This window comes from Papio anubis, chromosome 17, assembly GCF_008728515.1.
Source record: "Papio anubis isolate 15944 chromosome 17, Panubis1.0, whole genome shotgun sequence".
Lineage (NCBI taxonomy): Eukaryota > Metazoa > Chordata > Mammalia > Primates > Cercopithecidae > Papio > Papio anubis.
Window position 1 is genome coordinate 27,842,472 of NC_044992.1, and position 27,946 is coordinate 27,870,417.

General features: G+C 49.1%; 2 protein-coding genes across 7 annotated transcripts in view; one reads left to right on the forward strand and one right to left on the reverse strand.

The window, feature by feature from the left end:
• Nucleotides 1-1,049: 1,049 nt before the first annotated feature.
• NLE1 (notchless homolog 1) lies at nucleotides 1,050-11,506 on the reverse strand. 6 transcript variants are annotated; one of them, XM_003912613.4, is made up of 13 exons: nucleotides 11,408-11,506; nucleotides 11,134-11,277; nucleotides 9,048-9,265; nucleotides 8,438-8,517; nucleotides 6,725-6,801; nucleotides 6,452-6,549; nucleotides 5,904-6,096; nucleotides 5,265-5,400; nucleotides 5,072-5,118; nucleotides 4,141-4,343; nucleotides 2,254-2,413; nucleotides 2,074-2,144; nucleotides 1,050-1,441 (listed from the first exon to the last, which is right to left on the reverse strand). In XM_003912613.4, exons 1-13 carry the CDS (start codon nucleotides 11,471-11,473, stop codon nucleotides 1,429-1,431), a joined length of 1,506 nt encoding a protein of 501 aa, XP_003912662.3. In that variant the 5' UTR covers nucleotides 11,474-11,506; the 3' UTR covers nucleotides 1,050-1,428. The 6 variants fall into 6 exon arrangements, with proteins under 6 accessions (XP_003912662.3, XP_021784622.2, XP_021784620.2 ...); XM_021928930.2 differs by having other exon boundaries at nucleotides 9,019-9,265; nucleotides 11,408-11,504; XM_021928928.2 differs by lacking the exon at nucleotides 6,452-6,549 and having other exon boundaries at nucleotides 11,408-11,504.
• A 5,520-nt stretch (nucleotides 11,507-17,026) lies between these two features.
• UNC45B (unc-45 myosin chaperone B) overlaps nucleotides 17,027-27,946 on the forward strand; it is a 40,775-nt gene continuing 29,855 nt past the window's right edge. Inside the window, exons 1-7 of the mRNA XM_003912611.4 lie at nucleotides 17,027-17,136; nucleotides 17,490-17,657; nucleotides 18,193-18,229; nucleotides 19,227-19,402; nucleotides 21,808-21,897; nucleotides 23,460-23,627; nucleotides 24,182-24,350. Coding sequence (XP_003912660.2) covers nucleotides 17,490-17,657; nucleotides 18,193-18,229; nucleotides 19,227-19,402; nucleotides 21,808-21,897; nucleotides 23,460-23,627; nucleotides 24,182-24,350 — 808 coding nt within the window. The 5' untranslated portion in view covers nucleotides 17,027-17,136. The remainder of the gene's footprint in view (nucleotides 17,137-17,489; nucleotides 17,658-18,192; nucleotides 18,230-19,226; nucleotides 19,403-21,807; nucleotides 21,898-23,459; nucleotides 23,628-24,181; nucleotides 24,351-27,946) is intronic.

The following is a 27,946-nucleotide window of genomic DNA, read 5'->3' on the forward strand; positions in this document are numbered from 1 at the left end:
GATGTGGTACAAAGTGCACAATAAGCTTTGGGGAAGGGTCTGGTTTAATCCCAGCTCTTCCTCTTACTGGACGTGGGGGCGCGGGCTAATCATTTAAGCTTCTTGTGGTGTTTCCTCATCAAAAGTTTGGGGGCTTGAGAACTTTCCAGGCCTGGTACAGTCTGAGGGCACAGCAGACAAGCACCTGACACCAAGGAGCTCAGTGGCTGATAGCTTTGTTCGCTTCTCATGTAGCCTCACTGCAGAGATGTGCAAGGTGGAGGCCAAGCACCGCAGCTAGGTGACGTGCAAAACCCAAAAGCACAAAGGGTGGAGGAGGGTAAGAAGGAGCAATATGCTAGTTCTGAGCAGTTTATACAAGGATGGTTTGGAAATCCAATCTGAGTAGTTCATACCATGACCCAGCTTAGCATGGGATGCAGGAGAAAGCGCAGGCAGGGTGCATGCAGGGCAAGATCTCGGCCTGCGGTCTGAGTCCTGATGGGAATTCCTTTCATTACTTGAAAGTTCTCATGTGGCAGAGAACTGTCCTCTGTTATCAACCATACCCACTTGGGCTCAGAGCTTACTGCTGCCTCCCCATCTGAGGGAATCCTCTGGAAGAACCATCACCTTCCCCGCTCTATCCTGAGGGCCCAGGGAAGTGCTTGGTGCCTGGCAGGGCCTCAGGCAGTGTGCTACGGGAAGGCAGAGGTGTCCCCTAGAGCAGGGCTGGCCAGCAGAACCCTCTTAATGACGAAAACCTTTCTGTGTGCTGTCCAATACTGGAGGCCTTACCCCGTGTGGCAGAGGAACTGCACTTCTATTTCATGCCAGCAGCCACATATGGCCGGTGCCTACTGCAGTGGACAACAATACAGCCCTAGATTCTCCTTGGCCACTATCACGACTGGCCTCTCTCTTACCGACACGGGGGAAGACAGGGAAGGCAAGTGCCTGGTCAGTGTGGTTTTGGCGTAGTCCAGTGCAAGGGAGGGGGCTGGACAATCTGATTTAGCACAGTCCTTGATTGAGTTCTGGGGATTCTAGGACAAGGAATTAGAACCCAACACACAAAACATAAGTTATTTATTTGGTCATAGAACCTGGGGTCTGACCCTGTACAGAGTTGACACTAGCGGCCCACTCACAGAGCCTGGCCGCCCACCACCCCCGTCTGTACCAGTAAGGTATAGAGTAGCAGACACAGGCCAAGTTCGGTGACAACTTCCTGTGACCTTCGATTTCTGGCTCTGGGGTGTGCCACAAGCAGGGGATCTGTGGGAAGACCCCACTCGGGTCTGTCGAGGACAGCAGGCCATGCGCATTCTCAGGTCCCCACTGGTGGGAAGGGTGTGTGCGCTGCCACCTGAGTCTTTGTTCTCTGGCAGGAAAGGCGGCTGGCAGAGGCCGAGTCCAGGTGGGGGTCAGAGAGAACTGCAGGCCTTCTCATCTCCTCCATCTGTGGAGAAGGGAAGGGTGTCAGGATGGAGATGCCACCTCAGGAAAGGGAGGCTGTCATATAATCCCAGTGTCAACTGACGGACGGCCTGTGGCCCACCCTCAGAGTCACCAAGAGCCAGGCGACCGTCTCTGCTCTGGCTACCCAAACTCAGGCTGCCCACCCACTGTCTGCTGCCCCCAGGACCTACACCCAGGGCCTGGCCCCTGGGATGCCCACCACCAAATAGTCACAATCCCTTATAAGCACACGACACTTTAGCTTCCAGAGTGCTTACCCTCCTATTTTTGATCCTGTCTACGACGATTTGATAATTCCCAAGAGACTGATTAACCAAGTTCTCTGTAATTACTCATTGGCAGAACTAGGATTTGAACTCGTGTCTTGGGACTCTGAAGTCCAGTGACAGAAAGACCTGGACGCGTCCTCTAAGAGGGTATCCTATTGCCTCTGTTATTCCGGTTGCCCTCCCACCTGCCCACTGAGAACCTGGCTCCACACACCTCCTCAGGACAGTCTGAGCGCCTGGAGGACCCTGTGGAATTCTATGCCATAAGGGAAAGTGTGCAAAGAGGGACTGGCTTAGGGTCAGGAGGGCCAAGCACGCCAACCACCACCTCCCCCACACTCACATCCGGAGGCATTTGTCCTTCCCACCACTTGCCACTCTCTGGCCATCTGGACTCCAGTCAACAGCATATACCTAAAGGGAGGCAGAGGAGGGAGGCAGAGGAGGAAGGCAGGTGAGGTGGTGAGAGGGAGACAGCCAGGCTCCAATCCCAATCCCGCCTCTGCCCGAGGGTTGGCCCTACCTCATCCGCGTGGCCGGGCAGGTCCATGGCCAGCTTCTGGGCCTTCACATCCCACACCTTCAGTGTGCTGTCACTGCTGCCGCTGACCAGGAGCCGGCTGTCAGCTGACCACGCAATCTGGTACACGGCAGCCACGTGGCCGCGTAGGGAAGCCAGGTACCTGGTCCAGAAGACGATGATGGATCTTAGTCTGAGTTAGATCTTCCAACATGTCTAAAGGGTCTCCTATGCTCACGGTCATGGTTCTCAACCTTGGCTGTTTGTTAGAAATACCTGGGAACTTTTACAAAATCATACTGCCTGGTCCCCATCCCAGACCATTTTAATCATTACCAGTCATTACAATTTGTAAAACTTCTGCAAATGAGTAGCTTCTAGCATGCCTCTTGCTTGCCCTCCATACCTGCACAACTTTGCATGCCTTAGACTCCAACGTGGCCATCTGCTTAGCCCATCTGCCTGACATCCCCCCAAGCAGCAGGTGCCTGCTGACAGGTGGCATGGAGTAACAGTGGGCCAGGCCGACCTGAACTTTCACATCAACACAGTCTAGCTGTTTCTCTTTGGACAAACCATCAGGCCTCTCTGAGACTCAGTTTCCTTATTTTAAAAAGGAACCCAATTACCTATGTTAAAGGGTTGCTGTGTGAAAACACAGTGACTGATGCAGAGGTCCCCCTTCAACCCCAACAAGGTATTCCTGGCTCTTTTTCTCCCCTTGCCTCTGCCTTTGCCTCTCCTCTGATCCGATTAACCCCAAGGGCATTGTGCCTCATCACACCAAGGGTTCCCACACTAGAATGCGTAGCAGAGTCACCTGGTAACTTTATTAAAATGAAGAATCAGATCCACAGGGTCTGAGTGGGGGCCAGGACTCTGCATTTCTATCAAGCTCCCATGTGATGCTGATGCCACTGGTCTGTGGCCCACACTTTGAGGAGGTCCAAGTAACATTTGTACCACAAGCCTACCTACCACCACTTCACCTTCTCCAGGGCTACAGCCCTACCACTTCAGCTAGCTCTAAGATCACTTCTCTCCTAAGACATAAACTAGCTTTTTCTTGAGACAGAGTCTCACTCTGTTGCCCAGGCTGGAGTGCAGTGGTGTGATCTCGGCTGACTGCAACCTCCGTGTCCCAGGTTCAAACGATTCTCCTGCCTCAGCCTCAGGGGTAGCTGGGATTATAGGAATGTACCACCACGCCTGGTTAATTTTTGTATTTTAGTAGAGACAGGGTTTTGCCATGTTGGTCAGCCTGGTCTCAAACTCCTGAACTCAGGTGATCCGCCTGCCTCGGCCTCCCAAAGTCCTGGGATTACAAGCATGAGCCACCGCACCTGGCCTGAACTAGCATTTTTAGTGACCATTTAGTGTGGGTCCTAAACATACTGTCTCATTAAATCCTTGTAACTAGGCCAGGCGTGGTGGCTTACACCTGTAATCCCAGCACTTTGGGAGGCCAAAGCATTTGGATCACTTGAGCCCAGGAGTTCAAGACCAGCCTGGTCAACATGGTGAAACCCCGTCTCAACTAAAAATACAAAAATTAGCCAGGCACGGTGGCAGAGGCCTGTAATCCCAGCTACTTGGGAGGCTGAGGCAGGAGAATCACTTGAACCCAGGAAGCAGAGGTTGTAATGAGCCAAGATCGTGCCACTGCACTCCAGCCACTTGAACACCAGGCGAGAGTGAAACTCATCTCTAAAACAAACAAACAAACCCTTGTAACAAAGCTGAGAGGTAGGGGGTCTGCATATTACCAAAGAGGAAACAGTGGCTTAGAAAATCCAAATACCTGCCAAGGCCACACAGCTAGTAAGTGGCAGTGCCAAGCCACTCCCACTATTCACTCCTTACAGAGGGGCAGTACCCACCCCCACTCACTTGCCCGTCCTGCCATCCCACAGCTTGATGGACTTGTCGAAGGAGGCACTAGCCACGATGCGGGAGTCAGGAGAGAAGAGCACCTGGTTGATGAGAGCTTGGTGTCCTGTCATCCGAGTGAGAGGCTTTTTGTCCTCTGCTGGGGACCACAGGAATAAGGTGAAGTCATCTGAGCCAGACACCAGCCTCTCTGGACCGTGGCCCTAGGGGAGGCAGAAAGCACACTGTGTTGGGTGTGGTCTCAGAAAGAAGGAGGGCCCGACTTTGGCAGCAAACATACATCCTGATTACTCAACGCCAGGGACAGAGAGAGGCCAGCACTAGAAGCAATGAGGACTGGGTTGGCCACTCACTTGCACGTGATCCCAGGCAAGTCACTTCATCCAAAAGGCAAAAGAAACTCTACGTGCATGTAGAAAAATATTTTTAAGATACACAATTACAGAAAAAGCAAGGCACAAAATAATGTGTTAAAAGGAGTAGGATTTTATGTATGTACGTATGTGTGTGTGCTTATACATACATACTGTATATAGACACGTGTATGTGTGTATATTAAATCTCTGGAAGGTGATTCAGGATATCGGTAGCACTGGATGCTACAATAGAGATGGGAGACTCCGTGATCTACCTTTTTGTATTTTTTGAACGTGAATGTGTAAACAATCTTAAATAAAACAATAAACTAAAATAAAAAAGAAGCATGTTGGAAATATAATAAATAGGTAAGCAAATAAACTAAACAAAACATGAAATAAAATGATCTCTAGCACATTAATATTTTAGGACTGCAAACTAGGATTATGAAGAACAACTTTTTGGAACAGGTACATTCTGAGCTGGGTCTAAAAGGGAGAAGGGTCTGAGAGGGTTTTAGTGATTGGCTAAGGACTGGTAGAGCTGGGGGTGCATGTGGCTGGCACACACTCACCCGCACGAGGTTGTATCGGCTCAGAGCCCTCTCCTTCAACTCCTGCACTGTGTCCAGGTACCAGAGGGGAGAAGAGGAGATGAGGAAGAAGGCTGATTAGAAAATCTGATACAAAGAGCAAACACTCCCCATTAAGCTAGAGAACTGGCTCCTTCCCAAGCAGCCCCAGCTCTTCCTTCTCCCAATCACTCACAGGATCCTTGGAGGTCTTGGGCATTAACTGAGGCCTCAGCAGGTTCAAAGGCCCCGGTGCGCAGGGCATAGTCAGTGCTGAGGGCCATGGTGTTCACCCAGTGGCCGTGGCCTTGCAGAGTCCGGCACAGCACACCCTAGGGCAGAGCGAGTCAGGTCAGACACACACACTCCTCCCCATCCCTGGGAGATTAGCCCCAGGAGATGGGTGGTACAGGACTAAGAATCATCTTCACTCATGCATTGTGATCTTAATCAAAGCACCCCTCTGGGGTCAAGTCTGTCCCCACTTGTAAAATGGAGTCCAGATCATGAAAATGTTTCACGGAAGAGGAGTTAGGTATGTCAGAGTAAACAGCTCCAGTCCAATACGTTTGGGATATGGTAGATCTGACAAAGCTCAACAGGTGTCCTACAGGAGGAATTTCCGGAGTGTGACGATCTCATGGGGACTCTGCAATCTCCACTATGGTGCAGCACCAACCACAGAACTCCTCATTCCCAAAACACCTCCCTTGACCAGGGCTGCCAGCACACATCTGGGAAACACTGGACTCGCAGATGTCAAGGTGGTTCTGAGTGCCAGCATCTTGTGACGTGAGATTTTCTGGACTGGTTACTGAACCCTCCCAGTGCTTACGTCATGAGCCCTCCAGACTTTGATGGTGCGGTCCTGGGAGGCAGAGTAGAGAAGCCCGTCCCCTCCCCACCGGAGACAGGTGACCGACTGGGTGTGCCCGGTGAGGATGCGCTCACAGCGGCCTGCAGTTGTGTCCCAGATCCGCACACTGCCATCCTTGGAGCTGCTGGCCACATAGCGGCACTCAGGGTTCCTGCAGAGAAGGGAGATGTGACCTCATCTGTGACCTGGCAACATCTGTCTGCCCATGGCACCTCCCCATTCCCAACTCAAAGGCCATGGACAATCTCTTGACAGCTTTCGGACACCAAGACCTGGCTGCACTGCAAGGTGGTTGCAATGAGCAGATCCTGTGATGAGCAGCCTCTCCCAAGCAGCAACGCAGGTCCGCACCTGGAATACCCTTCTCCCATGCCTGACAAGCCATCATGGTCATTCAGCTCATGCCCATCTCGTCCCCTCACGTAAAACTTCTATGCATTGGGCAGGGAAAGGGGATGTCTCTGATCCCCTGACTCATTTGTCCCAGCTCCATCAGTGTCACTTACACATGGAGGGGCTCCCAGCTCAGGCCTGTGATCCACTTGCTGTGGCCAGCGAGGGTCCTGCCCACCTGCTTCCCTGTGCTCGGGTCCCAGAGGAGAATCTGAAGGATAGAAGTTCACTGAATAATCCTCCCCAACAGGTCTCTGGCTCCACCGAAAATCCCTGCCTACCACTTCCCACCCAACCCTCCCCGAAGACTCCTGAACCTGATTCTGAACTGTCCCCTAGGGAAGGCGCCCTTGAGTCTCTGCCTAGTTAACCTGAGCACCACCTACCTGGCCATTCTTGCAGCCTGAGGCCAGCTTCTTGCCATCTGGAGACCACGATATACTAAGGACCCAGTGTCTGTGTCCTAAGAAAGCAGAGAAGGGAGAAATAAGGGACTACATCTGTCTTTATTCCCAGTGCCCAGCAGTGCCTGGCAGGTGCCAGGTACTCCTTAGTCATTTGAATAAATGAATGATCGAACAAAAGGAGCGATGAGGCTTTCTGGGGATGGAGAGAATGCAACCCAAGTGTTAGAGCTCTGCATCTTGCTGCATGGATAACACCATCACTCTCTAATGATTCCTTATGTGACACATACTATGAAGTGTTTTCGTACATGTCATCCCTTGTTATTCTCACAAGGGTTCTAAGGTATGGAGCAAAGCAAGAAGTATCATCCCCATTTTCCAGACCAGAAGACTGAAGCTTAGAAAGGGAACATGCCCTACACACACAAGTTCACTCAACCAATCTGTGGTATAGCAGTGGTTCTTCAAGTGTGGTCCCGAGAGCAGCATTATCAGCATCTCCTGGGAACTTGTTAGAAACACAAATTCCCAGGCCCTAACCCAGGCCCAGTAGAACCAAAACTCTGGGGGTGGGACCCGGCAATCTGTATTTTTTTTGTTTTCTTTTTTGTTTTTTTTTTTTAACGGAGTCACACTCTGTCGCCCAGGCTGGTGTGCAGTGGTGTCATCTCGGCTCACTGCAACCTCCACCTCCTAGATTCAAGCAATTCTTCTGCCTCAGCCTCCCGAGTAGCTGGGATTACAAGCACATGCCACCATGCCCGGCTAATTTTTGTAGTTTTAGTAGAAATGGGGTTTCACTGTCAGGCTGCTCTCGAACTCCTGACCTCAAGTGATCTGCCTGCCTTGGCCTCCCAAAGTGCTAGGATTACAGATATGAGCCACCACGCCTGGCCAGCAATCTGTAATTTTTGTTTTTTTGAGACGGAGTCTCACACTCTCACCCAGGCTGCAGTGCACTGGCGCCATCTCGGCTCACTGCAAACTCCGCCTCCCAGGATCACGACATTCTGCCTCAGCCTCCCAAGTAGCTGGGACTACAGGCGCCCGACACCACACCCGGCTAATTTTTTTGTATTTTTAGTAGAGACAGCGTTTCACCGTGTTAGCCAGGATGGTCTCAATCTCCTGACCTTGTGATCTGCACGACTCAGCCTCCCAAAGTGCTGGGATTACAGGCGTGAGCCACTGTGCCCGGCCAGCAATCTGTATTTTAACAAGCCCCTAAGGTGAGGCGATTCTGATTTGTGCTCAAGTTTGAAAACCACTGTGGCAGAGGCAGGATTTAAATTAGGTTCTCATTGCTACCAGTCAGTCAGCCTTTCCCCACGTCCCATATCGACTCCTTGGTGCAGTTTCTGCTTGTGTCTAAGTGGCTGGCTGCGCTCAAGGACATGATCTCTACCTAGGAACAGACAGCCACCAACTGGATATTAAGGGGTTGTAATCTGCAAAGTGAGACCCTCATCTCTATGAAAACAAAAAACGAGCCAGGTGTGGTGGCAAGTGCCTGTCGTCCCAGCTACTCTGGAGCCTGAAGTAGGGGGACTGCTTGAGCCCAGGAGTTCGAAGCTTGAGCCCAGGAGTTCAAGTTAGCTATGACTGCACCACTGTACTCCATCCTGGTCGACAGAGCAAGACCCTGTCTCAAAAAAAAAAGAAGATCCCCTAAATGGCTAATTGCATACTGACCCTTGCATGTGAAATGTGGTGTCTCTGTGCTGAGATCCCAGAAACGCACGGTGGTGTCACCAGAGCCACTGGCCAGGTACCTGGGGGAAGAACAGAGGATGCTTGATACTGCATATGTGCATTCCTGCCACCTATTCAATCACTTTCTGTGAACAGAATATGGAACTGGACTCTTTCCTCGACCCTGAAAAGGAGAAAGACAATAATGATGCCGCCCTTTGGGAGAATACCCCAGGAGGCCATTTCTGTCCTCTCCACAGCTATAACCAGCTTTTGAAGTTCTCATTGCCTTCCTAAGTTTGAGATAAGCAACTAATCCCGGTTTCACAGATGAAAAATTAACTCAGAAAGGTTAAGTGATTTATACAAGTCACACAGCTCAGATCTTGAGAAATCAAGTCCAGGAAAGGTTTGTTCAAGGAAGGGGTCCTTAGCCTTTGGGGACCATGCCCTACTGAGGAAGTCCCTTAATGGCAAGCTGAGTCCAGAGCTTGGGTCAATGGTAAGCAGCCCTTAGGCCCCATCAGTTACAACTCTGGGGGACCCTCCCCACACCAGGCAGAGGCTGCACCCCCACATACCCCCTCCATGAGTCTGCAGCTGTCCTTACTTTCCCGTGGGGCTGAAGGCCACAGAAATGACTGCCTCACTGTGACCATCCAAGGAGCTGGTGCAGCGAGTCACGGCCCGGACTCTGAAGACAGCCTGTGGCTGGTAGATGATGTCTAGGACCTTCTCAGTCTCCACTGCCTGGGCCTCCAACGTCTTCCCCAGTGAGGAGACGATCTCAGCATCGTGGACAAAGAAAGCCAGTGGCAGAGGATCCTCCTGAAGGACAATGGTAAAGGGCAACCCTTCATCAAAGGATGTGCAGGGGCACCCTCTGCCGGGGATGCTCCCTACTGAGCTGTGGGAGGTGAAACTTCTTCTTTTCAGCCACTGTGCTAGGGATACCCCCATCATTGCCCATTGAGCAAGACCTTTTATTTATTTATTTTTGAGACAAGAGTCTCACTCTGTCACCCAGGCTGGAGTGCAGTGGTGCAATCTCCACTCACTGCAACCTCTGCCTCCTGGGTTTAAGAGTCTCCTGCCTCAGCCTCCCGAGTAGCTGGGATTACAAGCGCCCATCACCACGCCCGGCTGTTTTACATTTTTAGTAGATACAGGGTTTCACTACGTTGGCCAGGCTGGTCTCAAACTCGTGACTTCAGGTGATCCACCTGCCTCGGCCTCCCAAAGTGCTGGGATTACAGGTGTAAGCCACTGTGCCCAGCCGAGCAAGACCTTTTAAATCACTAAACAGCAGTTGTAGGACACTTACACAGCACTCAGAAACTCTTTTTTCTTTTTGTGTTTGAGATGGAGTCTCGCTCTGTTGCCCAGGCTGGAGTGCAGTGGTGAAATCTCAGCTCACTGCAACCTCCACCTCCTGGGTTCAAGCAATTCTCCTGCTTCAGTCTCCTGAGGAACTGGGACAACAGGCGCCTGCCACCACGCCCGGCTAAGTTTTGTATTTTCAGTAGAGACTGTTTTCGCTATATTGGCTAAGCTGGTCTCGAACTCCTGACCTCTAGTGATCTGCCGACCTCAGCTTCCCAAAGTGCTGGGATTATAGGCATGAGCCACCGCACCCCGCCTGAAATTCTTTATCTGCATCTCATAACAACCCTGGGAAGTAGATACTAATATTCCTACTGACAGTTTCAAAAGCAGAGGTTCAGAACAACTAAGTAATTTGTTCGATGTCCCATTGCCAATGATTAATTCAGGTTCTTTAGGTCCAAGATAGGATTAACATATAGCATTATGCAGTGTTTCCCAAACTACCACACCACACTGTATTTCTGTAAAAAGCACCCAAAAAGCCTGTTAAAAAAATGTAGACTTTCTACTTCATCCTAGAGTTTGGTTTAGTAAGCCTGGGACGGGGTCCAGGAACTGCAATTTTAAGGACCTTTTCTGTCCCCAGGGCAGCTCTTCAGTAAACACACTGGCTTAAAGTTTAAAAGCAAAGGCCTGGCGCGGTGGCTTACGCCAGTAATCCCCAGCACTTTGGAGGCCAAGGTGGGCAGATCACGAGGTCAAAAGATCGAGACCATCCTGGCCAACGTGGTGAAACCCCCGTCTCTACCAATTAGCTGGGCGTGGTGGCGCGCACCTGTGGTCCCAGCTACTTGGGAGGCTGAGGCAGGAGAATCGCTTGAACCCGGAAGGCAGAGATTGCAGTGAGCCGAGATCACACCACTGCACCCCAGCAACACAGCCTAGCAACAGAGCGAGACTCCGTCTCAAAAAAAAAAAAAAAAAAGGCAGGGGTACTCAGATAGTTTTGGGTTCCAATTCCAACTCTGCTACCTACTACATAGTATCGTGCAAATAATTGAGTCCCTCCAGGCCACGCTGTAAAATGGAGATATTAACGTGCCCCATCTTGGGGGACTGTGACAAGGAATCATGAAATACAGTATCCAATGCGTTCAAAGCTAGGCCCGTCTCCACAGGTGGACGCCGATGGTTGGCGTGTAAAGCGCTTTGCCACAGATTCCATCTCTGACATAGGTGGGAACTCACGCCGGGTGGGTCACCACAGTCCGTTAGCGGGGGGACCGTGAACCGCAGACCCTCGGTCATCTGATTCCCCCACCGCACCCGCCCGGGGGTGGAGATGCGAGACCGCCCTGGCAGCCGCTCACCTGGGCCAGTAGCGCGTTGCACACGAGCTGCAGCCTGTCCGGGGTGATGTCCACGGGCACGTCGAACGGGGAGCCCAGCAGCTGCCCGCCCTCATCCTGGAACTGCACTAGCAACCGCTGCACATCGCGCGCCACCGACTCGTCCTGCGCGAGAAAGCGGGGCGGGAGTCACTCTCGTCGCCCGCCCGGAAGAGCCCCACTTCGTTTCCCTCCGGCCTCAGGGACCCGGGCCCTAGCGCCGCGACGCCCCCCGCCCCCATCCACGCACACCCACCGCCACTGCCGCCGCCATCCTGCGTACCCACGTGGAGGAGAAAGAGCCCGGCAGACAGAGCGCCATCTCCGTGGTCGGGCGGGGTAGCCGCCGGCCACATCGCCCTCTGCTGTTGGGGAGGAGAAGCGTCCCGCTGCGCACGCCTCAGGGATTAGAAATGGGTTTACCTGGTGCTCCTCCCGCCCCTCAGCAGCCTTCACATTTATTTTTTCCCAGGGTCTTAGAGGACACAGTCAACTTTTGACTCTTCACAACAGGGATTCTAGTCCCATTTTAATTTTATTTTATTTTGAAACAAAGTTTCACTCCTTTGCCCAGACTGGAGGGCAGTGGCGCCATCATGGCTCACTGCAGTCTCGAACTTTCGGACCCAGGGATCCTCCCACCTCAGCCTCCCGAGTAGCCTGGAGTACAGGCACACGACACCCTGCCCGGTTATTTTTCTTCATTTTTTTGGAGACGAGTTCTCACTACGTTGCCTGGGTTGGTCTCAAACTCCTGAACTCAGGCAGAGACTCCCCAACTCCCCAGCCTCAGCATCCCAAGGTGCTGGGATTACAAGTGTGAGCCACCACGCCTGGCCTAGAAATTAGTATCCTTTTAAAAAATGGGTCAAGTTAAGGCTGGGCGTGGTGGCTCACGCCTGTAATCCCGGCACTTTGAGAGGCCGTGGGGAGCCGATCACTTGAGTCCAGGAGTTCGAGACCAGCCTGGCCAACATGGTGAAACCAGGTCTCTACTAAAAATACCAAAAGATTAACCAGGCGTGGTGGCATGCGCCTATGGTCCTAGCTACTTGAGAGGCTGAGGTGGTAGATCCGCTTGAACCCAGGTGGCAGAAGTTGCAGTAAGCCAAACTCTTACCACTGCATTCCAGCCTGGATGACAGAGCAAGACTCTGTCTCAGTAAATAAATAAATAAATAAATAAAATGGATCAACTCAATTAATACTTGAGTACAAAAGCAAACCATTTCTACAGTCATCAACCCTGTAAAGCAATAACAGTGATAATGACATCAATGAATCAGGAATTGTTCTAAGTGCTTTTTCCACATAGCTCATTTAATTCTTGTAACCCTTTTCTCCCTATATTACAGATAAAGAACTTATCTGTAATGAACTTATCAGCAATGAACTTGAGCTCTCTTGCCTGAAACAAAGGATCTCCCTTGCCAACTCTCCTCTCTCTCCCTCTACTGCTCGGAAGTCTCAAGCTCTGCCAAGTCATCCTCATGAACACAGCTTGGATCTGCTCTCCCCATCTCCACCGCCCCACTCTGGTCCGAGTCCCCATCATCACCTGCCTGGACCACTATAACAGCCTCCCCATGAACCCTCCTGTCTCCATTCCTGCCTCTTTCCACCCATTCTCCACGATGCAGCCAGAGTTATCTTTTCAGATAAAAAATCTGGCCTGTTGCTCTTCACCCTCAAACCCCGCAATGGCCCTCTTACGTGCAGGAAAAAAAGAACTCCTTATAATGGTCCATTCAGCCTTGCTACGTCCAGCCACCCCTCTCTTCAGGTTAAATCTTGCTGGCTTTTTCTGAGTTCTTACAAGGCACAGCTCTTCCTGCATCAGTGATTTTGCACGTGCAGTTTTTTCTGTCTGGAACGGTTATGGAGTGAATTGTGCCCTTCCCCTAATTCAAGCTTATCCAACCCCTGGCCCACAGGCTGCATGCAGCCCAGGACGGCTCTGAATGCAGCCCAACACAAATTCATAAGCTTTCTTAAAACATGATGAGATTTTCTTTCGATTTTTTTTTCAGCTCATCAGCTATCATTAGTGTATTTTATGTGTGGCCCAAGGCAATTCTTTTTCCGATGTGGCACAGGAAAGCCAAAAGATTGGACACCTCTGCCCTAATTTATATATTGAAGCCCTAACTCCGAATGTGGCTGTATTTGGATATCGGCTCTATTATTATTATTATTATTTATTTTTTAGAGACAGGGTCTCACTCTGTTGCCCAGACTAGAGTGTAGTAGTGTGATCATAGCTCACACAGCTTCAAACTCCCAGGCTCAAGTGCTCTTCTTACCTCAGTGTTCTGAGTAGCTAGGACAACAGGTGTGTGCCACTGTACCTGACACTCAGCTAAGTCTTTAAAATTTTTGTAGAGACAAGACTGTCACTATGTTGCCTAAGCTGGTCTCGAACTCTTGGCCTCAAATGATCTTCCTGTCTTAGGCCTTCCAAAGTGCTGGGATTACAGGCGTGAGCCACCATGCCTGGCCTGGAGATGGGTCCTGTAAGGACATAATAAAGGCTAATAAGTGAGTTTGTATGGGTAGGACCCTAATCAAATAGAACTGGTGCCCTTGTGAAAAGAGGAAGAGACTCCAGAGTGCTCTCTCTCTGTCCCTCCCACCCCCACTGCCTCCCTGAGCACACACAAAGATGAGGCCACAGGAGGACACAGGGAGAAGGTGGCTGTTTGCATCCAGGAAGAGAGGCCTCATCAGAAACCAACCCTTATGGTGTACCTTGATCTTGGATTTCTTTACTCCAGAGCTGTGAGAAAATAAATTTCTGTTGCTGAAGGCTCCTGGTCTGTGTTATTTTATTATGGCAGCCAGAGCAGACTAATACAGGAACAGTTCCTCATTATTTAGGTCTTGCCTTGAATATTTATTCATTCATCCAATAAATGTATTGAGCATCTACTCTCTGCCAGACATTTTTATAGGAGTTCTGTGTATACTAACTCATTTATCACTTACACAGGGAAACCTTTGAAATGAGGTCATACTTCCCGGTTGTATGTTTTCAAAACATCCTGGTATTCCTCATATTTAGAAAGCACAGATCCAGCTGGGCACAGTGGCTCACGCCTGTAATCTCAGCACTTTGGGAGGCCGAAGTGGGAGTATCACTTGAGCCCAGGAGTTTCAGACCAGACTGGACAACATAGTGAGATCTTGTCTCTACAAAAAAATTTTAAAAATAGCCAGGTGGCATGCACCTGTAGTCCCAGCTATTCAGGAGGCTCAGATGGGTGAATTGCTTGAACCTAACCTGGCAGGTCAAGACTGCAGTCAGCCATGATCATGCCACTGCATCCCACTCGTGACAGTGAGACCCTGTCTCAAAAAAAAAAAAAAAAAAAAAAAAGAAATCACAGAATCACAGATCCATGGAATTATTTCATTCATTCATTCAACAAATAACATTGAGCACCTTCTTTTTCTTTTTTTATTCTTTTTTGAGACGGAATCTTGCTCTGTCGCCAAGATCTCGGCTCACTGCAACCTCCATCTCTGGGGTTCAAGCATGAGCCACTGTGCCCCACACCATTACAAACGCTTGGAATATGTGAGGGAACAACATAGACACAAATCCTTGCCCTCATGAGTGTTCTATGCTTCACAATTCCTCGCACATAATAAATGTTTAAGAAATGCGGGCCAGGTGCGGTGGCTCACGCCTGTAATCCCAGCACTTTGAGAGGCCTAGGCAGACAGATCACGAGGTCAGGAGTTCAAGACCAGCCTGGCCAACATGGCGAAACCCTGTCTCTACTAAAAATACAAAAATTAGCTGAGCGTGGTGGCACGCACCTGTAGTCCCGCTTCTTGGGAGGCTGAGGCAGGAGAATTGCTTGAACCTCGGAGGAGGTTGCAGGAGCCAGACAGCCAAGCGCATTCCAGCCTGGTGATAGAGGAAGACTCACAAAAAAAAAAAAAAAAAGGAAAAAAAAAAAAAAGAAATGAGACTAGGAGGTATGGTGGCTCACGCCTGTAATCCCAGCACTTTGGGAGGCCAAGGCGGGCAGATCACTTGAGGTCAGGAGTTTGAGAGCAGCCTGCCCAACATGGTGAAATCCCATCTCTACTAAAAATACAAAAATTAGTTAGGCGTGGTGGTGGATGCCTGTAATCCCAGCTACTCATGAGGCTGAGGCAGGAGAATCTCTTGAACCCGGAAGGTGGAGGTTGCAGTGAGTCGAGATCACGCCACTGCACTCCAGCCTGAGCAACAGAGCAAGACTCTGTCTCAAACAACAGCAACAACAACAAAAAAGATGTTAAGAAATGCTTGTGGAATGAATTTCTGAATCAGTATTTGAATATAAGTTCCCTTGGGCCTAAAGTCACAGAACCGCAGGTCTCTGCCAATGTCAGGATCCCTTATCCTATTACCTCATCGCTGCAGAGAGCTTGCCCCACGAAGGGGCCCAGGGCTTGCCGTAACATGAAGGCAGGAAATTCATCCATCTATTCATTCATTTATTTGCTCATTCAACAAACATGTGTTAGGGCTGGGCTTTGTGTCCAGCAGGGCAGTAGAACTTGTCCAAGGTCACAAAGCTGTGTGTCCAAGGTCGCAGGTCTGGGAATAGAATCTAGTGTCAGTGATTCCACCTGGGATTTTCTTCAGACCAGTCTTTCTCAGCTCTGGTCAGGTAAGTTTGAAGATATGTGTGGGGTGGAGGGGAGAGGGACGAGAGATGAGTGCAGGAAATCATCAGCGTGAAGACACCACTCGTTCATTCATTCATCCATTCGTTCTATTCAGGAAACACACTTTGGACACCGACTGTGCCAGAACCTGTGCAGGAAGGGGGTTGGGGGACAAGCTACATGGAATGCTGTATTTACCTTCCAGGAGGGAGCTCACAGCCCAGGCTTGGGGGCACTGAAAGGCAGAAGAGTTCTGGGTCCAAGTAGGGACAATGTCATAAATTTGCTTCAGGAACTCCCAGTTAGCTAAGGAGAAACATTCCCGCCTCAGGAGAGACCCCTCTGTAATGGTGAATACATAGATCTTGTCCCAGGAAGACCCCCTTCTGAGGAGGGAGCCTCAGTGTGTCCCAGGAGAGTTCTCAGTTGGGTAGGGGGACCCTTGGTCTCAGGGGAATTCGCAGTCTGACCCAGCCCTTGCCCTAAGAGATCTCAGCCTGATGGGGGACACACCAAACCCACTCTCTGCGAGTTCCCAGTTGGATGGGAGAGGTAGGCTGAATATATCCACTCCATACACAGGGGGAGGAACAGGAGACCACATGAGGACCCAAACTAATGAACCACTCATTCACACTAAACTGAGTTAGCAAATCCTGCCGGTCTTTCTGAAAAGCAAAGACATTTGGAACACGTGGAAGCAGCGTGGGTTGAGGTGTTGCACAGAAGTGGAAAAGGGAAGGAACTTTCTTCCTCTGTTCCTTCCCCCTCCCTCCAGAAAGGTATTTCTGGAAGTCTCCAGTTGGTCTGGGATCTGGGCACCTGCTGTGTGTCCCAGTCTGTCAGCCCCTCAGCTGTCACTCTGCTCCCAAAAATAGCAGTGGTTGAGGGGAGGGAGAGGGCGCTGTTTATCTGAGAGAGAGGTGGAAAGGGGCTTTAGAGCTGTGCCCAGGGAGGGAGTCTGCTGGGGGGTTCCTGTCCCTTCTGGATCTTTCTGTCACTTTTTTGGGTGCAAGTGCCTGAGCCCCCCCCCAGGATACCCCAGAGTGGGGTGCTTGGGTATAGGCTGGTCAGCACCTCCACGTGGTCATGACTGACCAGTCTGGGGAGGGGGAGGGCCCTGAGTATCAGTGACAGACTCCAGGGGCACCTGCCCCTGTGGCCAAATATGGTCCAGAGCCACTGGCTGAGGCAAGAAAATCTCTTGGGTGGGGGCTGGGAGGGGCATACTGAGGCTGGCTGGCTGGAGGTTGACGCAGGAGTGCGCATGGGAGCAGCATCACAGGAGGGCAGATCGAAAGCATTGTCCTCGCTGAGAAAGTGAGCAGGGGCCTGGGGTGTGCCTTGGACTGGGGAGGGAGACGGCAGACTTCTAAGACCTGCGCTGAGAGTTCAGGCCTTTGGCACCAACTGAGTGGCTTCACCTGCTCAGGCTGGGAGGGACAGAGAGTGAGGCACAGGGACTTTCAACTTGGGCCAAGCTCTGAGCAGATGCTTTAATGCCTTCATGGGGCAATAAATTTGGGGGTTCTGGGGGTGGATCCCTTCCAGGCAGAATCCCCACCATCCTCTCTGGTGTGAGGGGACCCTGGAGCTCCGGACCTCAGACCAGGAGCCCAGCCCTGGGTCTGGAGTAAGGGGCTGACCAGACAGAGCTGCTCCTGTCCCGGCAGATGGCAGAGGTGGAAGCGGTACAGCTGAAGGAGGAAGGGAACCGGCATTTCCAGCTCCAGGACTACAAGGCCGCCACAAAGAGCTACAGCCAGGCCCTGAAGCTGACCAAGGACAAGGCCCTGCTGGCCACACTTTATCGGAACCGGGCAGCCTGTGGTCTGAAAACGGTCTGGGGCAGGGCAGGGCAGGGCACAGGGCGGGAGTGAGGCAGAGGGGCCTTGGGGCTGAATGGCAGCCCCTTCACCCTGATAGGAATTGTCCTTCATCACAGCTGGCTCCGCTGGGTGCCTGGGGTTAGAGAAGGGTGTCTCCCCTAACCCATGCCCTGGAAAGACAGAAATTCATCCAGAGCAGAATCAGCCCAACGCCAGGTGCTTTCATATGTTATTCATGGCATCTTACTAATGGCTATGAGATAGCTGTTGTTGTCCTCCCCCTATTGCAGATGAGAAACTCGGATCCAGAGGGCTTCATTAACTTGCTCAAGCTGTCCCAAGTAGTAGCAGAGCCGAGATTCAAACCTGGGTTTGCCTGATGTCAAAGCCTGTCCTCTTTGCCATGCCTACGAGGAGCATGCCCTGGGCCTCTGACAGCCTGCAGCTCCCCCAGCAAACCCTCTCCACTCACAGTGGGGACACTCTCTGGCCATCTCTGCATTGGGCCCACATTAACCGAGTCTCCTCCTCCTTCCCCTTTCCTCAGGAGAGCTACGTCCAGGCAGCTTCAGATGCCTCCAGAGGTGAGTCCCTCCCACCCCCAAGCTTGCCCTGTCACATTCTCCTCTGCATGGCCTGGGTTTTAATCTAGTTACCATTTTGGGGGAAGAAACAGTGAGTATGGAGTGACTTCAGAAGGGAGAGAACAAGCTGGAAAAGGGACTGGAAACATATCCTCTGAAGAGCAGTTCAGGGAAGCTGCAATATTTAGCCCAGAAAAGGCAACTCCCAGGTGGGACAGAGCTGCCTTCAAATTCCTAAAAGGCTGTCACAAGGAAGAAGGATTGGATTTCATCTCAGGGGCTCCAGGGCTGGGCAATGTTACAGGGAACGCATTTCAGGTGTGGAGAGGGCAAGGTTTTCTGATTAAGCTGCCTGGCTGTCTTTTTCTTTTTTTTTTTTTTTTTTTTTTTTGAGATGGAGCCTTGTTCTGTTGCCCAGACTACAGTGCAATGGCACGATCTCAGCTCACTGAAACCTCTGCCTCCCAGGTTCAAGCAATTCTCCTGTCTCAGCCTCCCAAGTAGCTGGGATTACAGGTGCCTGCCACCACGCCTGGCTAGTTTTTGTATTTTTAGTAGAGACAAAGTTTCACCATGTTGGCCAGGCTGGTCTCGAACTCCTGACCTCATGATCTGCCCACCTTGGCCTCCCAAACTGTTGGAATTACAGGCGTGAGTCACTGCACCAGGCCTGCCTGGCTGTCTTGAGAAGGAGGGAGCTCCCCATTGCTGGAGGTATGCAAGCACCGATTGGTTAAGCCCCTGGCAGGGATCCTGTAGCAAAGACTGGAGCATTAGGAATTGGATGACATGACCCTCAAGCTCTCTTCCCACCTTGAAACTCTGTGGCTCTTACTGTCTAACAAAGGGGAGGTACGGGCCAGAGAGTCCACATGGGTTAATCTCCAAGGAAGACACAGAAGCCCAGCAAGAGCATGCTTCCTGGGGTTGGGGCAGTGGGGTTGGTGGTCTATAGTCTGGCTCCCTAAGGCCCTCATCCTCCGTCTCCCCTCGATAGCCATTGACATCAACTCCTCGGACATCAAGGCTCTGTATCGGCGATGCCAGGCACTGGAGCACCTGGGGAAGCTGGACCAGGCCTTCAAGGACGTGCAGCGTTGTGCCACCCTCGAGCCGCGGAACCAGAACTTCCAGGAGACGCTGAGGAGACTCAACACCAGCATTCAGGAGAAGGTGAGCTGGGCCTCTTCCCACAACCCTTGGCTGCCCAGTCCCTCTCTTCATTCCTAGTAGGAATGGGTTAGGGAGGTGGGTCATCAGGGCAGGGCTAGCCCTACCTCCACACTCTGAGATAGAGACAGCAAGTGGCATGGGCAGGCTGCACGGAACAGCTAAGCAGGTGCTTCTATCTGTGATGCCTGTTTGAGGGCACAAGCCAACCAAGGCTAGAACACAGGTCTTTTAAATTCCAGATGGGGCCTGGTGCAGTGGCTCATGCCTATAATCCCAACACTTTGGGAGGCCAAGGCGGGCAGATCACCTGAGGTCTGGTAGTTTGAGACCAGCCTGGACAACATGGCGAAACCCGTCTCTACTAAAAATACAAAAAATAGCCGTCTGGGTGGGGGTGCCTGTAACCCCAGCTACTCAAGAGGCTGAGGCAGGATAATTGCTTGAACATGGGGGGCGGAGGTTGCAGTGAGCTGAGGTCATGTGCCATTGCACTTCAGCCTGGGCGGCAGAGAGAGACTCCGTCCCTCACACCCACCCCCCCCCACACACACAAAAATTCCAGATGGAGACTTAGAAATATTATTATAACTAAGTATATCTGCAACATGATCTATCTCTCTTTCTAAGTATTATAAAATACCTGGGAACTGAGGACATCGATGAGGGATAGAGGAGAGCCAGGCCCCATTAGGAGCGTGATTGTTTTTTTGGAGACAGACTCTCACTTTGTTGCCCAGGCTGGAGTACAGTGGCCCATGATCTCAGCTGCTCACTCCAACCTCTGCCTCCTGGGTTTAAGCAATTCTTGTGCTTCAGCCTCCCGAGTACCTGGAATTACAGATGTGCACCACCACACCTGGCTAATTTTTGTGTTTTTGATAGAGATGGGGTTTCACTATGTTGGCCAGACTGGTCTCAAACTCCTGGCCTTATGTGATCCACCCACCTCAGCCTCCCAAAGTGCTGGGATTACAATGTGAGCCAGGAGCATAAAATATTTTTTAGGAAATGGAGTAGGGTAGGGAGAACCTGGACAAGAGGTGAGAAATCCTGAACTCTAGTCCTGGCTCAGCTGCTAGTTTTGTGGGGCATCTGTTGGGGTGTTGGTTTCCTCTCTGTAAGAATGGTAAGGTAATCGATCACTCAGCCCCTTGCTCCAAGACTCAGTAACTTCTACAAATCTGGAGAAGCCCTGTGATAGGACCACAGCATGCTATCCAGGGTGCAGACTCAAGGACTGAGGAAATACAAACTAAGGAGAGATTCAGAGAGGGATAGGCGAAGGAAAGACCTCTCTGCATCCCCAAAGGAAATGAGCACAGGGCTGGATGCGGTGGCTCACGCCTATAATCCCAGCACTTTGGGAGGCCAAGGTGGGAGGATCACTTGAGCCCAGGAGTTGGAGACCAGCCTGGGCAACACAGGGAAAGATGCTGTTCCTATCAAAAATTAAAAATAAATTAAAAATAGGCTGGGTGGGGTAGCTCACGCCTGTAACCCCAACACTTTGGGAGGCCAAGGTGGGTGAATCACTTGGCATCAGGAGTTCGAAACCAGCCTGGCCAGCATGGTGAAACCCCATCTCTATTAAAAATATAAAAATTAGCTGGACATGGTGGCACATGCCTGTAATTTCAACTACTCAGGAGGCTGAGACAGGAGAATCACTTGAACCTGGGAGGCAGAGGTTACAGTGAGCCGAGATCGTGCCATTGCACTCCAGCCTGGGTGACAGAGTGAGACTCCATATAAAAAAAAAAAAAAAAAAAAATTAAAAAATGAGCTCAGAAGTAGGTGGGAGTACTGTGGACCCCCAGAACAAAGTAGCAGGAAGTTCAAAACAAGCTGGTGAGGTGGAGGATGTTGATCAGTTCGATCAGTTTATGAAACACCCAGAGCAGTGGGGTTGGACTGGGGACTGCGAGGGACTAGATATCCCAACAAAATGAGTTCCATTTGCTTGAAACAGAGCTCGAAAGCTGCTTCATCTACACTTCAGATGTGTTAAAAAGAAAAGAAAGAAAGCTGCTTCAGAATTCTGAGCATGGAGACATATTTCTGTTTTATCCCTATTTAAATGTCTAATAGCAAATGGTTTACTAGACTCTAAAACTGGGCTGAAGACCCTTTAGGCCTTCCCAGACTGTTGCGATGTCTCAGTGGGATAACGAATGTAACCAGATGGTAAGCCTTCAAGGGCAAGGACTTGATTTTGTCCACAATTCGACTGTATTTATTCATTCATCGTAGTTATCCGGTAAGTGTTTGTCGAATGAATACATGAATGAATGTATGTGTGAGAGCCCAGAGTAGACGCCCTGATATTTACTGAGATGAACTGAATGTGGAGCTGAAATGACGTGGACCCCACCTGCCTCCTTCCCTACTCCTTCCTCTCTCCTCAGCTCCGAGTGCAGTTCTCCACAGACTTGAGGGTACAGAAGATGTTTGAAATCCTCTTGGACGAAAACAGTGAGGCTGACAAGCGGGAAAAGGTAAGTGCTGGCCAATATCATCCAGCCAGCAGAAGGACCTGCTAGTCTGGACAGTGACATCATTCTGAGGGGGAAGGGGGACCGGAGGCCTGTCTTTGCAGCCCAGGAAGGAAAATTGGCCAAAGGTTAATCACATTGGAACACAGTGTAAACCGTAAGAAAGACTGAGATTTGGGTGAATCCAGTGAGGACGGTCATGCAGCAGGGTTGGATCCTGTCTTTATTTGAAATTTTGATGTTTTGTTCATCGTGGATTTTTTTTGGCATTGATTTTGATTTTTAAAAATATAGCATTGATTATTATTTGATTATTGAGTTCTTTGGTGTCCCTTTAAATTTTGCACCCAAGGCAAGTACCTCATTTGCCTCACTGTAACTTCAGCCCTAAGAAATAACAGCCCGTTAAAATCATGTTTTATTTTATTAAAAAATATTGTAAAGAAGTCTTTCTGAAAAATTTAAATATTTACAGACATAATCATCCTCTTAACCAAACTTGTTACCTTGTTTTTTTTTTTATGTTCCCTTCTAGTGCTTCTGCAAAGGAAAAAAATTGAACATTTGAGTGTTTTACATCTGTAAGAACTTGAGAAACAATGTCCACGGAATTTTTGTTAGTTTTATGGTCAATAAATCCATAAACTAGGCAAATATCTTTCCTAACAAACTCTTGTGAGAACATAATGAGTTGTTACAGATAAAACAAGTTTTTTTTTTTTTTTTTTTTTTTTTAAGTGCAAAGCCCTTAGCTGATAGTGATGGTTCTGGGCATGCTTGCCTGAAATTCTCTATTAAGCCCTCTCCCCAGCACCCAACTCAACATCTCTTTGCCCACCTCCTCACCTTCTTCTACCTCCTGTGTTTCTCAGCCCTGGGTTCTCAGGTCCTGCTTGAGACCTGGAGCCTTTTAAGGTTCGTGCATCCTTAAGTTGGAAGGCTTTCGGTGGGAAGAGACTTGGGGACCTGCTTGCTCAACTGCTGAAATTTACAGATGAGGAGTCTGGGGTCCAGAGAAGTGCCGTGACTCACCTGAGCTCATACAGCTACCAGGGAGCAGAATCAGAACTCAAACCCAGGGTTTTCAGGTCTCATCTAGTGTTTTTGCTGCTCACTTCCTGGGAACTTCAGATTCCTCTGAACAGGAAAATCAACAAAATGTTTAAGGACATGATTCTCCATGTAAAAACACTACATTTCTCCACCTTTTTTCTAGTCCTTCTCTATAAGCATTATACACATCTTTATTTTAGCATAAGTGCAACTGGAGTAAACATATGATTCTGATTCTGCATACCAGTGCTTTTTCCATTGCTCTTAGTCTTTTTATTCATGACTTTAATGACTGCAATATATTTCATCCAGTTGGTCTTGATGCAAGTTACTTGGCTTTTTTTCTTGAATTATGTTCTTGGGCTGTGTTTCCAGGAGGGGGATTACAAGGTGAGATAACAGAACAATGTTCTGAAGATCCAGTCTTTGCACTGGCTCTTGTACTTGGCCCGCGGTACAGGCCTGGGTGGCCATACCTCCCTCGTAACCCTCATTACCTCTTCCTCCTTCAGGCTGCCAACAATCTCATTGTCCTAGGCCGTGAGGAAGCAGGAGCTGAGAAGATCTTCCAGAACAATGGGGTAGCCTTACTACTGCAGCTTCTGGACACTAAGAAGCCTGAGCTGGTGCTGGCTGCAGTGCGGACCCTGTCGGGCATGTGCAGCGGCCACCGAGCCAGGGTGAGCCCCTGGCTGTAGGGCATGTGGAGCAGATGGCTGCTGGTCCAAGGATCTGGAGGGTGATGCGTGGTCAGGGCCGTGGCTGGCATCAATGGAACCTCATAAAAAGTCAAAGCGTGTTCCAGTCTCTTTTTCCCTTTGAGTTAGAAATGGGTTTGACTAAGCAAAGACAAGTTATTGAAAGTGCTTAATGCAGAAGTGGTGAATGCAAAGGCTATGATAGTTTATATTTTCTCATGCTAAGTCTTTGAAACCCAGTGTGTATTTTACACTACAGCACATCTCCATATGGTCTTGCCACAGTGCAAGAGCTCAACCGCCCCATGTGTCCAGTGGCCACTGTATTGGATGGCACAGCTCTGACCTCTGGAGACGGGCATGGCTTGTGTCAAGAGGTTTCCAGGACCAGGGAGCCCCATGAGGCAATGGCTGCCTGGGCTGATTTCTCTACTGCAGGGGATGGGGTGGGGAGGATTATCACACCCTCTCTAACCTGCATGGCAGCTGGAATGAAAGGGCAAGGCAGCTGACCATGGTTCTTGCTGGGGTTCTAGGCCACAGTGATTCTGCATGCAGTGCGGATAGACCGAATCTGTAGCCTCATGGCAGTGGAGAATGAGGAGATGTCTCTGGCTGTCTGCAATCTGCTCCAAGCCATCATTGACTCCCTGTCTGGGGAGGACAAGCGGGAGCATCGAGGGAAGGAGGAGGCCCTGGTTCTAGGTAGGAAATACTCTTCAATTTTAGTTCAAGGGGATGGGGAAAGAAAGAGTCAGTTGCCACCTCAGACTGGGCATTCCCTGTATGTGGGGATGGCTTGGTTTTATGTCTTTTCTTTTCCTTTTTTGAGATAGAATCTTACTCTGTCACCCAGGCTGGAGTGCAGTGGGGTGATCTAGACTCATTGCAACCTCCGCCTCCTGGGTTCAAGCACCTCTCCTGCCTCAGCCTCCTGAGTATCTGGTACTACAGGCACACACCACCATGCCTGCCTAATTTTTGTATTTTTAGTAGAGACAGGGTTTCATCATGTTCGCCAGGCTGGTCTCAAACTCCTGACCTCAGGTGATCTGTCCACCTTGGCCTCCCAAAGTGCTGAGATTACAGGCATGAGCCACTGCACCCAGCCTGTCATATGTATTTTCTGATTGTAAAAGCAACAGGCATAGCTGCAGTATTCACAATAGCTAAAAGATGGATACAACTCGAGTGTCCATTGGCAGGCTACTGGATGAGAAAAATATGGTATATACATACAATGGAGTATTAGTCTTAAAAAGACAGGAAAATTTGACACATGCTACAATGTCTATGAACATTGAGGACATTATGCTAGTGAAATAAGCCAGCCACAAAAGGACAAATACTGCATGGATCCACTCATATGAGATACTTGAGTAGTCAAATTCATGGAGATAGAAAGTAGAACAGTGTTTGGCAGGGGTTGGAGGAAGAGAAATGGGGAGTTATTGTCTAATGGGGATGGAGTTTCAGTTTTGCAAGATGAAAATAATTCTGTGAATAGATTGTGGTGTTTGCACAATGGTATGAATATACTTAATGCCATTGAACTGTACACTTAAAAATTGTTACAATGGTAAATTTTATGTTGTGTAAATTTTACCACAACTTAGAAAAAGTAACAGAGACTTATTGAAGACATTTGGGAAAATATAGAACTATGTAAAAATGAGAATAAATGCCTATAATTACCCATTCAGATAATCACTATTACCATTACCACATGTATCTTTCCTGTCATTTTTTTTTAAACCATCCATATCAATATCTAACAAAATTGGAATTCTGCTATGAATAGTTGCATGTTCTTTTCTTCATTGAGCATTATATTAATATTGCATACCATTTAATATTCTTAAAAAGGATTCCTTTGATTTTAATAATTAATTTTACATTTGTTTCCTGCATATGCATATACAGACTCATGCTTCTCCCTGCACATCCAGGTCCTAGGCATCAACTTAGAAAATGTTGCTCTGGCCAGGAAGGTCAAAGAGGAAGGTTCACTCAGAAAACTTTATTTTCAAGAACATCATAATCTTCCCTTGTATGGATAATTCATCAATCAGCTCTATATTATTGGAGATTTCAATTATTTCCAATTTGCATGTTTATACAAAACTCTCCAGGAGCCATTTTTGCATCTGTGCTTACATTTATAATTTTTATTTATTTATTTATTTATTTATTATTTTTGAGACAGAGTCTTGCTCTGTTGCCCAGGCTGGAGTGCAGTGGCATGATCTCGGCTCATTGCAACCTCCACCTCCCAGGTTTAAGCAATTCTCCTGCCTCAGCCTCCCGAGTAACTGGGCTTACAGGAGCACACTACCATGCCTGGCTAATTTTTGTATTTTTAGTAGAGATGGAGTTTCGCCATGTTGTCCTGGCTGGTCTCAAACTCCTAAGTTCAGGTGATCTGCCCGCCTCTGCCTCCCAAAGTACTGGGATTACAGGCATGAACTACCATGCCTGGCCACATTTATAATTATTTCCTGGGGTCAAATTCCTAGAAATGGAGCATAACTAATGTTCTTTCTATATCTTGCTCTCTAATTTCTTTCTGAGAGGCTGCATCAATTTATACTCTCACCAAGCAATGATAAGAGTCCGCATTTCAACACATTCTCATCAGATTTGAATGCTATCCTTCTTAAGGATATTTGCCTTGGATGTAGATTAAAATTATCTTGTTTGATTCAAAATAAAGTACTCATGAGATTGATCATTTTTCTGTATCTTTGTTAGCCATTTGGATTCCTTTATCTTTGGATGGTTTGTTCATGTTGTTACCTATTTTTTAATGTTTTCCTTATTTGTTTATAAGAGGCTTTTTTCTTTTTCTTTTTCTTTTTTTTTTTGTGTTAGACAGAGTCTTGTCTATCACTCAGGCTAGACAGTAGTAATGCAGTCACAGCTCACTGCAGCCTCAAACCTCTGGGCTCAATCCTCCCACCTCAGCTTCTGGAGTCACTAGGACTACAGGCTCGTGCCACCATGCCTGGCTAATTTTTAAATTTTTCATAGAGACGGGGTCTCACTTTCTTGCCCAGGCTGGTCTCAAACCCCTGACCTCAAGTGATCTTCCTGCTGTGGCCTCCCAAAATGTTGGGATTACAGGTCACTGCACCCAGCCCTGAAGTCCCGGATTCTAGATGTGACTCTGACTTACTATTATTATAATGGTCAACTAGTCACTTTCCTTTTCTGAGCTAGAATTTTTGGAAGATCCAAGATGGCCCTGCTTGTGTGGCTGGCAGTTAACTGGAAATGTTGACCTTGTGGCCTTGCTAGTGGCCAGCTTGGGTTTCTATAGAACATGGTGGCTGGATTCTAAATGGACAAGCCCCAACGTGCAAGTGCCATGTAAGTCTCTGGTTATGCCACAGGTCACGTAAGCAGCCCAAGGCCAGTGTGGGAGGAGATTACCCAAGAGCATTTATACTGAGAGTCGTGTTTCCCAGGGAGACACCAATTCACAATCTTCCATGACTTCCTTGGGTTGAGCATCTCTGCTACAAAATTCTTCCACATATTGATTTCCACTCTATCCCCTTGTAGCTTCCATCTGCCTCTGACCCAAAGTCTGCCCTCTGGAGTCTCACAGAAGGAGTCTATTATCTCACTCTCATGACTTGCCTTTGTCTGAAGATGAGCCGTCACATCGACTTACATCTTTCCTTCTTTAGGCGATGGAGCTGTATTCCTTCATCAGTTATTTATCTGACGTGGTTTGGAGAGCTTTGCTTTTCAGTTTGCCTGCCTTTGGGCTCCATCCTAGGATGAGAACAAAAATCTCTAAGTCTCAGGGAGGGCAAAATCAGAAAAAGGCATTTGTCTTTTAAGATCTACCAGTGGGCAGGAAGTCCTGGCGTCACAGGCAAAAGCTTGAATTCAGGCACCCAGCATGCCTGAATCTGTGGGGAGTGAAATGTCTCTAAAGAGTATAAATTCCCTTTCTGAAAAGCATTTTATTAAATCAGTTTATTAAAAACCACATAAAGCATCCCTGGAGCTCTGCCGCTCACTGCTAGGAGTGAAGAACTTTCTAAGAATCCAAACTGCTCAAGGATGGAATGAGCTGTTGTAGAAGTCAGTGTTCAGGGTGGCTGGAGGACCGCTTGCGGGTGTTGTCTAGGGATTTCTCTCCCTTTTTTCAGGTGAGATGGGCAATACTATACTCTCCTGGGAATTCACATATTCAGGAAGTAGTGGATTCAGTATTTCCAGAGTCTAGAAGCTGCTGCCCTTCCTGGTCATATATATGTGAGATTTCCTACCCCTTTCTACTTACCCCT